Source organism: Electrona antarctica, assembly GCF_951216825.1.
Source record: "Electrona antarctica genome assembly, chromosome: 14".
NCBI classification, from domain to species: domain Eukaryota; kingdom Metazoa; phylum Chordata; class Actinopteri; order Myctophiformes; family Myctophidae; genus Electrona; species Electrona antarctica.
Genome location: NC_136795.1, coordinates 35,126,816 through 35,141,769, shown reverse-complemented (window position 1 = coordinate 35,141,769; position 14,954 = coordinate 35,126,816). Strand labels below are relative to the sequence as shown.

Sequence of the window (14,954 nt, the reverse complement as noted above, 5' to 3'; positions counted from 1 at the left end):
GCCCTAGCAAAGAGACACACACACATGCACACACACACACACACACACACACGCACACACGCACGCACGCACGCACGCACGCACGCACGCACGCACGCACGCACGCACGCACACATGCATAAATGTGTGTACGCGCACTCACTCGCTCGCTCACATAGACTATAATTAATTGCCAGGAAGTCTCAGGTAATTTAAATTGCAAATCAGTGCTGCCTTGTTCTCCAACTTTTGTGATTAATATTTTATTGTTTTACTGAGTGAAAATGCCACCAGTGTTTTTCATCAGATACAAATAGCAAGAAAGGAAGGAAAAGGGGCACTGAATTTAGCAAGATCTGATGCATGCAACTGGATGTTATCGCTAAACATTAATTAAGCTGTGTCTACGTCTGAGGCTGTGCGCGACTGCGCGTGCAACTCACTCTCTTATCTCCCACTCTTCGCGCTCCACTTCTCTTCCATCTCCGTCTAAAGTTTCTAACCTTCCTTGTCCACTCACTCTCATCGCTAGTTTCTGCTGAGTTTTGGTCCTGAACTTCCCTTTCAATCAGCCACCAATTAAGCAGCAGACGGGACCAGGTCTCCTTCTGTGGGGAGACAGGGAAAGGTTGAATGAGGAAAGGCCACAAGAGAGAGGATGGGATAGAGACCCTGTCTGTTCCATGACTTGGATATTATGAAACGCATGGCGGAGGAACGGAAATGACAGATGAGGGCGGTAAGCGGGGGGGGGGGGGGGGGGGGGGGGACCAAACTGTTAAATTGCCAGTTTAGATTTTCCATAAGAGGTGTTCACTCTCAAGAGACCACAGCAGATGTAATAAAGGAAAAGGAAATGAAAGGAAGAAATAATGAGTGGAAGTGAGAGGTGGCGCCACCGTGACACGCGCTGTAACGCCCGATTTATACTTGGTGGTTGTGCATCGTGTTGCACACCTAAATATAACTCGGGCTTATACTGTAAATCTCCCACACTAAGGAATTAATAAAAAAGACTGGCTTTGACCTTTCTCTCTCAATATTATCTTTTGAAAGTTATGCGTGTGACTGTGCGCGTGTGTGTGTTTGTGTGTGTGTGCGTGTGTGTGCGTGTGCGTATACAGGATATGTGTGTACACAAGTGGAAACTGGCAAGTTGAAATGAAAGTCTTAAGTCTTGTGCTCACTTAGAGTTCCGGTTCAAGGGCCCAGCTTGGCTGTCGAAGCAACACACTCTATTCAGAGTGAAAACAAAGGGCAAAGCCGCAGATGGATAAATGAATACCTTTTCCTCACTGAAGCAGGCTGGGTGTACAGGCTGCACTTTTAACGCTGCAGCCCTTTTGGAAGCAAATTATTTCAGAGCTGTTATGTCCTATACTTACTGGAAAATACGGCTTAATTAGTCTATACCTAATTCAGTTTGGATATGCCTTGACACATACAGTACATACATGCATTATAGGGCATTAAGCAACTAGTCGACTAGTTTACTAGTCGACTAGTAAATCCACTAGTCGACCTTGTTGGTACTATTTGACTAGTTGATATATAAAAAACTAGTCGACTAGTAAACTAGGCAACTAGTCAACTAGTAAAAATGACTAGAAGTGAATGCCCTAATGCATTATGCACATGCACATACAGTACATCCACATGCATGCATGCAAAATACACACAGATTTAGAGACAGTGCCACGCACGCACACACGCACGCACGCACGCACGCACGCACGGCACGCACGTACGCACGAAGATAATATTGAGCAAGAAAGGTATTTTTTTCTTTTATTCCTTCGTGTAGGATATTTATTTATCTTATTTCATGTTTCTGTGTCCTTACAGGGTGCCTGTTGCATTTTGGATGTGTTCCTGTGTTGTTCTGGGAGCGTCTGTGAAGGACGTCTTGTTTTAGAGGTGGCCACTTTTTTTGGTGGGGCTCAGTGTAGGATATTTATTTATCTTATTTCATGTTTCTGTGTCCTTACAGGGTGCCTGTTGCATTCTGGATGTGTTCCTGTGTTGTTCTGGGAGCGTCTGTGAAGGACGTCTTGGCCACTTTTTTTGGTGGGGCATTTCCCCACGCCCCGCCCCCACATCCCTCTCCTCCTGGCTGGTGCTCAGGCCCCACTCAGGTCCTCTCTCCGCATCAACGCTGGCGATGTCCAGAGTTCCGAGCCCCCCCCCCCCCTGCGGAAATGTCCAGTGGCCCCGTTGCTGAGAGCTGGTGTTATACTCAGGTGAGGAACGGAAGGACTGGCATTTTCCTTATAATCAAGGTGCTGGTGTGACACCGCCTCGCCCAGGGTGACTCATTTTCAGCCCTCGCTGTATAATGCACATGCTCTTTAATGTACAAGTAACGATGTGTAAGAAGGTGAGAGGAGCACACTCACTTTTAAAATGTGATCCATCTTTTATGGTTTTTAATGGCGAGTATTTCATTTGTGTGTGTGTGTGTGTGTGTGTGTGTGTGTGTGTGTGTGTGTGTGTGTGTGTGTGTGTGTGTGTGTGTGTGTGTGTGTGTGTGTGTGTGTGTGTGTGTGTGTGTGTGTGTGTGTGTGTGTGTGTGTGTGTGTGTGTGTGTGTGTGTGTGTGAAGCATAACAAGCTCATGTAATGCGATATTCTATGAAAGTTACGTTATCCACACGTCGTGCATGCAATACATTACTTGCACAGGTGGCCCAGTGGGAATTTAACCTCCAACCCTGGCTAAAGGTTATATTCTTTGAGCTAAGGAGAGACACATGTGTGTGGCTTTAGCTATTATGTGAACAACACATACAGTTAATTGGGTAAATAGCATTATTATTCTAGGCCAGCCTAGTGTCTTAATTGGGTTTTGTTGAAGGGATGGTATACTGTACGAGTGTACACCACTAGAATGGTATTATTATCGCATTCTATTTTGAACTTCTATTATATCATATTTTGGTAAAAAAAAAAAAGTCATTGTAAAACTAGGTTACATTTCTGAACTGAACAGGTACAGCATATGATCATTGCTGCTACACCAGGGGCCATTTGCACCACCTCACACTATAGTTCAAACTTAGCCTAGTTATAGCGCAATACATACACATTATTAACCCTAAACACGGGTGATTTTCACCGGGACAATTATATTTTTGTAATGTGCTGATTTCTGAGGTGTGTGTGTGTCTTTCAGTACCTTCGTGATGCTCAGTGACATCATAGAAGGTAGGTTTGTTTCCCTGCCCACATCCCTGTTTTTTGAGTGGTGTAAACCACTCCTACAACTGGCTTTGTTAGTTTGTCTGTCTGTCTTTTCGTACCAAAAAATGAGCATGGTTGCTATGGTCACCCAGTTCACACGGGTGTGATTTCATTACGTCAGACCACAGCTGATCAGTCTATATAAGACCTTACACCACTCAGTTCACACAGGTGTGATTGTTTTTTATTCTACAGGCAGGTGTTCGGGGTGAATTTCACCCGCGTTTAGTGAAAGAGTGATAGAGAAAAGTCCCATACACCCACAATGGGCTTTTTTTCTTCTTTTCTTTTTTCTCACATGTCCCAGGAATGGGTGGACCAAAGGAGAAGTTCCCAGCTTCATTATGTTTTTAGGATTTTTTAAAAATAATACCCACATTTTTCACAGATTTTGCCCCCCTATGATATATGTCATGATGAAATATTAAAAAAGAGTATCTCAAGTTGTATTACTGTACTTCAATATATTTTGATGAGAAATGTGTTTTAATAGGCTATATTGCATTTGGTAAAATATACCTGGGTTTAATGATGGTTTGACAAAAGTTAAGTTTAGTGTTCTATGGTTAAGCGTTATATGCCGTATTTATTTAGCAAATGCTAATTTCCATCAGTATAGTCCCCAAACCAGTGCAGATAGCTGTCTTTATTTATGTGTGGACGGCGTGAAGCAAATGCACATTGTATTTCAATTGTATATTTATGATGCTGATGCTGACAATACGCGATACATCTGCTTCAAGAGAGATGGATTGGGCCTGGGCCATGGCTCAATGGTCCAGGCACCTTGGCTGGTAATCCAGTCTGGCAGTGTGCCGCGTGTTCGACTCCCGATCCTGACGGCCTTTACTGCATGTCTTCCCCCCATCTCTCTCCCCATTTCCTGTTAGCCTACTGTCTGTCCCTCCATAAAAAATATTAAATAAAGGCGAAAGATGGATCGACAAATCCACCATGGGCAGTGCGCATCGTTGCACTAACCCCGTGTACAGGCATGCACACAAACGGAAGAGTTTCATATAGATTGTATAACCCTACACATGATATGACACATGGAGTGAATGCGTGGAACAAAGTATCAAGGCTGTGATGCGCTTCTCTGTCTCCACCTTAAAGTCGGCATATAATTACTTTATTGCTAACCTTTTTGCTAAGTTTAGCTCAGAAATGATGGTGTGTTTTGATGTAACCAATCACAGCGTCAGCTGACTGCACTGATCAGAGTGCATATCACAGCTGAGGAGGGGTAGAGAGAGACAGAGAGAGGAGCAAATAATGCTGCGGCACGTTTGTGTCATGTCCTTAGTTGAGTACTAGACACATTTCCTTAGTTAAGTGCTAAACCATGGTGTTGAATGCAACGCTATGTTTGTGTGTTTGAGCCAGTGCAAGGTTAAGACCTGCTGGTTCTGATAGCAGCCGCCTGTTAAAAGCAGAGTTAGTGTATGATGTTTTTCATTGATGATGTCCCCTTTCTTGTCATCTCATCTTTCTGTCCTTGAAAAAAAAAAATCTCTCTTTTTGCTGTTGTTGCCTTTTTTTGTTATAATAGTCTTTCTTCTCTCCTTCCGTTTGTTGTCAGTGTTTATAAAGATGAAAGGCAGTTTTGATGTACGGTTTTGAAGTCCTGACTGACCAAACACCACTTATCCATATACTGTAGAATCTATATAAATATATAAATACGGAGGTCTGGTTTCATCCTGTGCCCCTCCCCCCTGTCGTCCACCCACCCACCCTCTCTCTCTCTCTCTCTCTCTCTCTCTCTCTGGCCGTCTCTGTCTGTCTCTGTGTCGCTCTGCCCAGATCAAAGTGGTGAAGTTCTCCTACATGTGGACCAACATCAACAACTTCAGCTTCTGCCGTGAGGAGAAGGGAGAAGTCATCAAAAGCTCTATACCTTCTCGTCTGGAGCCAATGACAAACTCAAATGGTGAGTGGAGGCAGGGAATACAGCGGCTATCACAATGCAGCTGCTCAGTAAACCTAACCAGCTTTTCTTGATATCGCGACTGTCTCAAATTCACTTCAACCACATGAACCCTATTAGTCCAGATTCTTAGGAGGGGGGTTTAAAGTTCTCACAAATCAATCTAAAAGCACCACATTTGGCCTAGTTGTAGCCCAGGGCATGCTATAATGATGTAGCGAGGGCGCCCGTGGTCACCTTTGGGGTTGCCATAGCAGCCAATCCAATATTGCAGCATGAAAGGGCTTTTGGCTTTAATCTGATGAGATACAAATACACCACTTTGACCATTAGAAACATGTTATGCGTAGCTTTATGATGACGGGTGTGTCTGGACCCATAACTTGCATATTTTCAATATGTACATGAGTTTTACCTTAACCGTTCACACATTTGGCAAACTGGGTGTCTATTTTAATGCGTTTTGAGCATTAGACATGCATTGTAATGCTCATATTTATGATTGAACCTATCCTAGAGCACTCTAATTTGCATATTACCAATAAGGCCACTGCCGCCCATGTAGTTAAACATAACAATGTTCCACCCAGATTGAGAGTAGAGTTGTAGGAATTATTATTATATATTATATAATTAAATGAGTCGATATCAAACTGGGGAAAACAGCCTACCGGTATGTACAGTATCATACAGATGTCACAGATACAATAGAGCTGTTTTAGCAATAGGACAATATAATCCATTCCTATCGATACAACACACAATACTCAAATAAATAATAGAGAGGGCACAGGAAATCCCCTCCCATCCACTTGGATGCATGGAGTTGCTCACCCAGCTCATAGTTACTCCCTTTTCACCCCTTCTTCCGGGTTGGAAAAGTGTGACGGGCGTGGCCTATTTGGGGCATCTGTGACGCATCTCGCAAGCACAGTAGTGTGACTGTCACCCCCGTGCAAGAAGAGCTGCGGCGGAAGGGAACTGATGGGTCACATGGAACCACTGTGATTGGTTAAATACTGTCGACGGATTTCAGCCCTGCAAAATAGTCTGCTTTGATTGAATACAAATTATACCATCTCCCTGAACCATTTAAAAATTGAAAAGAGATTCAAAGATGTACGTATGTGTCACATGCTCAGTGTTCAGTGTTCATGTGCAGTTATACTCCACAAGACTTGATAAGGTGAACAAGGTACTGTAATAATACAAGTAAAGTACTACTAGTAGTAAGTAATAAAGTGTACAAAAACCATATAAATGTAAATGTGCAAAAACGGCAACAGTATACAGACAGAATTGGTGCAGTGAATGACCATAGACTAGGTAGTTCCCAAACTGTGGTGCGTGCATCCCTTGTGGTGTCTTCTAGGGGGTGCGCGACATAAAAAGGCTAATGGTGGTGCTATGGTTTTATTTTAAATATATTAACATATTATGAGAATATGCTGCTGCCATATTCAGGTTCATATATGTGGATAAATAGGAAACGTATGTCTCTATAGCTTATGCAATTTATATTTCCATGTGGGGGGTTCGTCAGCTAGGTCAGGGGGTGCATGGCCAAAAAGGTTTGGGAACCGCTGGACTAGGATATAATGAATACAGTTTAGAAATGCACCTTCCCTGGCTTATTCACGGAGGGTATCTGTCTATACATGTTTGAACCAAAAAAGAAAATATACAGAATATATAACAGGCACCTCCTAGACGTCCAGGGAGGGTAGCGATGTCCCCGTGCACCCTCTGCAGGGCTCACTGGTCCCAAGTCCCAAGAGGAGATATTTCCGTACCAAACGGTGATGGCGGCCGTCAGACTGCTTTGTTTAGTAGCCGAGTCGAAGGATTTCAGGCTCTTCTGTGACACTTCGAATTTTCTCGGCTGTCTGAGGTAGTACAAGCGCTGCCTCTAGCCTTCCTCAACACAGGATGCAGATCTTTTAATTTGTGGGGTGTCTGCTACCGAGCTGTTGAGTGTCTTCTTCCTTTAGGTAGAAGAGGTGAGAAGAAGTGGCCCGCTTGTTAACACATGCACCAAACACAAGCACGTTAATGATCTAGCTGTATTTGAGTAACATTACCATGTAAAATGTGATAATCTTAATTTATCTTATTTAAAAAATAAAAAAAATGTACAAAATATCATACCTTCGCTGTGTCACAACGACCATGTACTGTAACCAGCAGTGTTTTACCTGGCTTTGCCTGGGGTTACACTGTAGCTGGTCATTTTTGTCTACAAGCTCACAACGTATCGATGTAGATCGTAGTTGATTTTTTTTTTAAATGTTTTTCAAAATAGTAAAAAAATGGCAAATAAGTTTAGGGATGAGGGAGGGGTGGCGCAAGATAGGGCCCTAGGTGTAGAGGGAAAGAAGGAGCACCATTGATAGGGCCCTAGGTGTAGAGGGAAAGAAGGAGCACCAAGATAGGGCCCTAGGTGTAGAGGGAAAGAAGGAGCACCATTGATAGGGCCCTAGGTGTAGAGGGAAAGAAGGAGCACCAAGATAGGGCCCTAGGTGTAGAGGGAAAGAAGGAGCACCATTGATAGGGCCCTAGGTGTAGAGGGAAAGAAGGATCACCAAGATAGGGCCCTAGGTGTAGAGGGAAAGAAGGAGCACCATTGATAGGGCCCTAGGTGTAGAGGGAAAGAAGGAGCACCATTGATAGGGCCCTAGGTGTAGAGGGAAAGAAGGAGCACCAAGATAGGGCCCTAGGTGTAGAGGGAAAGAAGGAGCACCAAGATAGGGCCCTAGGTGTAGAGGGAAAGAAGGAGCACCAAGATAGGGCCCTAGGTGTAGAGGGAAAGAAGGAGCACCGAGATAGGGCCCTAGGTGTAGAGGGAAAGAAGGAGCACCATTGACAACATACAGTACGTTTTTCAGAAAACTCTCTCTCTCAATTCAAATTCAATGGAGCTTTATTGGCATGACAAAACATACGTTTACATTGCCAAAGCAAAAGTGGAACAAAACAATCAAGATTAAACAATAAAATTAACGTGTAAACAGAGTTGTGTTACATTAACACTTTGAGTAATACTCTCTCTCTCTCTCTCTCTCTCTCTGTTTCTCTCTCTCGGCACATAGTCACAGATCACGCACTGCCCACCCAGCTAGAGAGACTTATCTAATGATCTGCACAACGTTCTAATCTAATGCATCTGCCGACATCACATTTCTGAACATGTCAATTCATTCCCGTATTTAATTTGCAACTGTGCAACATTCTGCATGTAGGTTACCTACGTCATGTCTTTGCACGGTGGCACATGCTTAAAAAGAACAGATCTACAGCTAACACCATGTACCATACTGTGTCGTGCTGTGTCAATAGCTTGTAAATCTGTTCTTTTTGCGCATGCCATTAAAATGCGCTGCTCTTGCTTTCCACTGGATACAGGCTACACAGCCAGACAACAGCACCGGCTCATCAAGGGAGAAGAGAGTGTAAGCACCCTTAGAAGACATTGTTTTGAATCGGCTTCAGTTCTTCATGGGTTGAAAGGGTAAAGCCTGAGCTGTACTTAGTTGCATGCAGATGCACCGAATATAGCAGATCTACAAGATCATGATTTTTGAGCTTGTAGTTGTGCTATTATCAGTGAGTATGAATCAGCCTCAATAGCAATGATGTGGCCTTTTTTTTCTTTTTCTTTTTCTTTAAAAAAAAAGGCTTTTTTGCCTTTTATTGATAGATCACAGTAGGTAGACAGGAAACGGCGACAGAGATGGGGGGAAGACACACAGCTAAGTTCGTCGGGATCGGGATTCAAACCCGCTACACACTGTCATGCTGGATTAACAGCCAAGGTGCCTGGACCGCTAAGCCACAATGACATGGCCTTTACGCAGAAATGAATGATATGTCAGCTGCAGAGCTCTGCTATCTACAGGAACACATGATAAATACCTCCAATGCCTATCTCGTTGTCCCAGGTGGTGCAAACACACTGTGGAGATCGGTAAGAAATCAGAAGAGCTGGTAGTGAATTGTATAAGCACTTACGTCGCAATTCGACGGATTGTGAGCTTGTCGATCGGCTATTTTCAGTGAAAGCTTTCCCCACAATAACTGAAAACAGAAAACACACTATTATAGAGCCCTGAGGGACTCCGGTCATCCGGTTTTAAGTGGATTAGCCTGTTTCACACATTGATAGTGTCCCTGCACTATTCCAATAGTTTTTGACAAGGCCATTTAGTTAGACAAGTAAGTATTGAACTTATTGGACAGTTTCCTGCTATCATTATTATACGGTATTGACTGGTGATGACCCTGTTTGGCTGATATTGACCGGTCCTGACTGTGTGCAGACTAGAGTTCAGAGGTGGTTAGTTCCTTGTTCTGTCACCACTCACCAGCAGTACAGGAAGTGTTTCTGCATTTCCACTCAAGGCTGCGTTTCCTGCGGTTTACTAGGTGGTTCACTGGCCAGCTTTATCTGGAAGGAATAGAAGTGTAGTGTAGGATGCTTTTTATAAGTTTGGTTTAGAGTTAGAGACTCGATTTATGCTTAGTTGCATGCTGATGTCTCACACCAAAGATATCTGAAACTTCAAACTACAAGCTCACAGTTTGTTTCACTGCGGCGTGTTGTAACTTGCAGACTGCGTGTGCATCCCTCACAAGTGCCGACGGCTATTTTGGTTAACTTCTTATCTATGGTCCTGGCTCAGGGGTAGAGTGGCTGGATGGAAACCGCAAGGTTGCCAGTTCGAACCCGGGCTCCCCCAGAGTTAGTGTTGAAGTGTCCTTGAGCAAGACTCTGAACCCCTAATTGCTCCTGATGTGCAGGTTGGTGCCTTGCATGGTTTCCGCCGCCATCGGTGTACGAATGTGTGTGTGAATGGGTGAATGTAATGCACAATCTATGTAAAGCGCCTTGGATAAAGGCGCTATATAAATGCACCATTTACCATTCACCATTTAGACTGACATACAAGCTTGTAGATCTGCTATTTTAAGTGCGAGACACCAGTAGAAATCAGGCTTAAGGCTAGGAAAGCGAGTGAGGGATTTGATGCTTCGTCAGAGCTCAAGAGCAACTTCACCCTGGAATGAATGAAGACGTGTGATGTGAGCCTTTAAAACACAGCCCGATAACCACTTTAGCTAGCTGAGCTCACATGCACTGTAGTTTCTCATGGGATAAAGCCAGCAAAAAGAAAAATGACTTGTCAACACACAGGCAACAATGACAACAATGGCCTTTGCAGTATATTACTCGAATGTTCTCGCCAGCAGACACATAGATTGTGCAACAGTTGAGCAATCACTGCATCACCTACAGAAAGAACATTGCTGTTGCAGATGCCAAAAAATGCAACCAATGCACTATTGCATTATTTCTATTCCCCCCCCCCCTCCCCCTCTTCTCCTCAGGTGTTTACGTGTGAATCCTAAGGGTCTGGACGAGGAGAGTAAAGACTATACCTGTCCCTTTACCTGCTCCTGGTCAGCTGTCCAAAAAGTGAGGTTCGCGCCAAGTTTAAGTTTTCTATCCTCAACGCCAAGGGAGAGGAGACCAACGCCATGGGTGAGACCGTATGCCTTTAACCAAGCCTTTCTGCATACAGTTGGAGGCCGTCGATATTGTCCTTTTCTTTTTGCTGAGGTTTGCGTGATCTGCGCAAAAGGACAGTTAACCCATTTTGGGCGGGAACCCCTTTTGGTGTTTTAAACATTATGTTAGAATTTAGCTATTAAAAAATAGCAGATCTACAAGGGTTAGGTCTGCTATTTTTGAAAAATCGTGAAAATATTTATTTCAGAAAACTGGAGGATTTAGAAGGATTTTTTTAAACTTTGAGGTCAGGCCTAAATGGGTCAAATGATAAGGGACAATATCGGTGGCACCCAACTGTATGCCTTTAACCAAGCCCTTCTGCATAGCACTGCTGAAAACACTCAAGCCCTCCATCACTCATTTGCGTAATTCCTTTCACTGAACATCAGCAGTAATTTCAGTTCACTCACACTAGCAAGTTGAAGACACATGCACTGTCTTGGTGGTTGTATGTTATGGAAAACACCTCGAAAATGTGAATAAAAACCAAAAAAAAGTTGAGCAAGCTTCAACTTTTCTCAGAAATTAAATGAAGCGTTAATTTGTTTTTGCTTCAGCATTTCCACTAACCTTCTCTCTCTCACCACAATACCTTTTTAACCCACTCCTTTTTATTTTCCTTAATATCGCTTTTCACACGGAGGCAGTGTACTGTAACTGGCAACGCTTGGTTGTTTTGTAGCTTTTGCAGTTGCTGTATAATATGAATACAGCATAACGGAATAGGAGTCTTGTCTCTAAAGCTCTTGTGTTCCTTCTTCTGTTCTCTCCTGCTACAAAAAAAGCCACATTTTGTGCTGAAACGATAAAGGAAGACATCTGAAAGTTTTGCAGGTTTAAACTTCCAAAGTCCCTGTCATATACCTGCGTCACTGGGTTGGTCAAATCTGTACGCATGGCGTGGAGTGTGTCTAATATTCTGAGTGTGTCTAATAATGTGAGGTGTCGATAGCCATATGGGCATGTGTAATCACCGCAGGTTGGATTCATCTCCCGTAAATATATAATTCAGAGTAGCGCGGGGCAATTTTGATTTTTAATTAAAAAAAGACCCAACCTTTCTCAAAAGTCTTCGTCCGCTCGCCCGCTTCCCTCTCCCCCGCTGAAGAGTTGGAAACGAACTCGCTTCCAATCTCTGCTTATTTTTAATTAGGTTATGTTATGGGGGAGCAAAAGCAAACTTGTGTGGAATTGAATTAGCGAGGGCCAGATGTGACCGCTTCCTGGTTTATCAAGCTTTCCTGGCTGCCTCTTCTCTCTCTCTCTCTCCAGCTCCACATTAGCCTGCAGGATATACCAGACACACAGAGAAGACATGGAGAGGGGAGATAGAGAGAGGTAGAGGTACAGGGAGAGAGCGAGGGCTCACTGTGAAATGTATAACTCTAAATGTAACCATTAGGTTACATATACTGCATGTGCACTCTCACAGTTACAAATCAATCAATTAACCCATGTAGGCCTGAATTTTAAAAATGTCTTCTAAATCGTGACATTTTCCTGAAAAACCTTATGTTTCTGTATCAGTGGTGCTCAATATTTCATGTCAAGGACCCCAAAAATGATATGTAATATGCCTCAGCCCCACATCTGAAAATATGATATGATATAAAGATTTTAGTTAAAATGTTCACTCTGTAATAATATATATTCAAAGATTTGAGGCACATTTTCACGATTTTTCAAAAAATAGCAGACCTACAAGAGCTTGTAGATCTGCTATTTTTCAATAGCTAAAGTATAACATATTGCTTTAAAACACCAACAAGGGTTCCCGCCCAAAATGGGTTAACACAAAGGATTTGACCGTATTGGGGGGTTGAGTGGTGAGGGAGAGCGGATGGGAGGCGAACGCAGCAAAGAGAATGTTTACAACCCCCTGCGGTGCAGCTCTGTGTAGAAAGGGAAATCATTTTCCTGCTCAGAAACACACTTATATACCGTGTGAACCTGACCACCCCTCGCTCACACACACACACCTGTTCTCCCTCCCAATCACTCGTTTGCTCACTCGCTCGCTCACTCACTCAATCTCTCCTCCATTGCACTTTGTCGATGTCACTTCCTTTTTGTGCCATAATTTTTCTTTGTTCCACCCAACCTCCCGGTGCTTGAGCATCGCCTCTCACTTCTCAACAACAGCCTACGACGTGAACATGGAGCCTTTGCCGCTGTTAATCGTGCGTAAAGCTTGCTCTACAGGCTCTTCTGTGCAGGTGGTTATGTGGTAATGGGGGAGAGGATTTGCCTCTGCTATGAGCAATAAACAGTCCTCAAAGCTGTTTTCACTATGCCACGTGGCTATTTCCTGAGCGTTTTCCCTACCTTTTTAAATGACCCCCGAAGACGGGGAACGTTGAAGTGAAGTGAAGAGGATCTCATTTTCTCGTTCTCTTCTGTTTCGGCGTCCCGTGGGGCTTTTGGCTGTAAATGGTGCGCTCTTTGGTGTACACACACACACACGCCCACGCACCCCATCCCTGCCATATGCCCACCTCCAATCTTCTCATCATTCCCCCCGGGGAGAGCTGGGCGCTCTGCTCTGCTCACCCTGTCGCAGGAGAAAATTACCCCACCTCCAGCGCATTGTGACAGGAGCTCTAGTAAGAGCACCGTTTAAGAATATGGGCGGTAAAGATCGCTCTATCTGTTCTGGATCATTTAGAATCCAATTTAATCTAGGCAGGCCTGCAGGGAAAATAAGGCCAAATAAAAACAAAGTGGCTTTAATTAAGAAAACTGTGGACTGTTTATGTGGCATGTCACCTCTCTGGCGTTACACTCTCAATCCCTGTAGCGACAGTAGGAATCTATATTTCTCTTTCTCTGTCCTTTTTACCTCCTGGAAGAGGCAAACCTCTCTCTCACAAGGTTTTCTTTTGTTGTCATTAATGGAAAAGGACCTGATATCATCAATGGAGAATCCTCTTACAAGACGAGGGGTGATGGGAACGGAGTATCTGAATGCTGTGCTGTAAATGCAGTCGCATGGATGGGCTTTGACTGGTAAAGCCAGCCATTATCACGATGTTGCTCCACCGACGTCACTCAGCCCCCCCCCCCCCCCCCCCCCTATAACCATCACCAGAGACAGCACATGCCTCTGGATCTTTTGATGGTCCCTGCTTACTAATGGAGATGGATTCAGGCTGCAGCCCACCAACCCTCTCTCCCCCCCAAAACACATACTGTCTGTCTGTCTGTCTGTCTGTCTGTCTGTCTGTCTGTCTGTCTGTCTGTCTGTCTGTCTGTCTGTCTGTCTGTCTGTCTGTCTGTCTGTCTGTCGTGCTGTCTGTCGTGCTGTCTGTCGGTCTGTCTGTCTGTCTGTCTGTCTGTCTGTCTGTCTGTCTGTCTGTCTGTCTGTCGTGCTGTCTGTCTGTCTGTCTGTCGTGCTATCTGTCGTGCTGTCTGTCTGTCGTGCTGTCTGTCTGTCTGTCGTGCTGTCTGTCTGTCTCTCATGCTGTCTGTCTGTCTGTCTCTCATGCTGTCTGTCTGTCTCTCGTGCTGTCTGTCTGTCTGTCTGTCTCTCATGCTGTCTGTCTGACTCTCGTGCTGTCTGTGTCTCCATCTCTCGTGCTGTCTGTCTCTCTCTCTCTCTCTCTCTCTCTCTCTCTCTCTCTCTCTCTCTCTCTCTCTCTCGGCCCGGACACATCATTTCTCTCTGTTGCTTAATGTGCTGGTTCTCTCCTAGGAGACTGCTAGGCAGGTTGTAACTTGTCTCTTGACACCCCCTTCCCTTCCCTCCTCCCCTCTCTTCCCTCCTTGTGCCAGAGAGAGCAGCAGCCCCCCTGCAGACGTTGCCTCTGTGACAGCTCCGAGAGGAGAGATGGAAAGTTCTTGTCCTCTCATTCATGCTGTTTTGTATTCAAAATACCTTCCGTGTTAAATCTTCCCTCCAGACGGACGGCGGTCTTTGTTGTGTTCTAGCCAAAAGCTAAGTGTGCTTGTGTCTGTATAATGTTGGTTGAGAGAGCAGGTTTTTTAACGCCGGGTAGCAGCATCCTTCTTGCAGTTAAAGGTTCCACATCTCTCGTTGCTTCACTTAATTGAAGCTCTCGGTACGGAGAGCGTGTCAGAGATGGTTGCCCTCGGTAACTGATGGAGGCGATCAGCCATTCTGCGTGGGTGAACGGGGGGAGGGCTAATGGAGTAGAAGTTATTGGAGTCTTTACATAATCAGATGGTATTGACACCGGTAGAAAGAACGTCAATAGGCATGTTTGTGCTGACACTAGCT

The 14,954-nt window shown here is 44.4% G+C and overlaps 1 protein-coding gene and 1 long non-coding RNA gene across 2 annotated transcripts in view; both read left to right on the top strand.

Moving 5' to 3' along the window:
* The window catches only part of LOC306936155, a 62,826-nt gene extending 60,908 nt beyond the window's left edge, over positions 1-1,918 (top strand). The window contains exon 3 of the long non-coding RNA XR_013791472.1: positions 1,825-1,918. This is a non-coding gene — a long non-coding RNA (uncharacterized lncRNA). The remainder of the gene's footprint in view (positions 1-1,824) is intronic.
* Positions 1,919-2,125: 207 nt separating this feature from the next.
* The window catches only part of spop (speckle type BTB/POZ protein), a 72,790-nt gene continuing 59,961 nt past the window's right edge, over positions 2,126-14,954 (top strand). The window contains 6 exon segments of the mRNA XM_079519627.1: positions 2,126-2,158; positions 2,160-2,219; positions 5,025-5,114; positions 5,117-5,151; positions 10,534-10,579; positions 10,582-10,687. Coding sequence (XP_079375753.1) covers positions 2,141-2,158; positions 2,160-2,219; positions 5,025-5,114; positions 5,117-5,151; positions 10,534-10,579; positions 10,582-10,687 — 355 coding nt within the window. The 5' untranslated portion in view covers positions 2,126-2,140.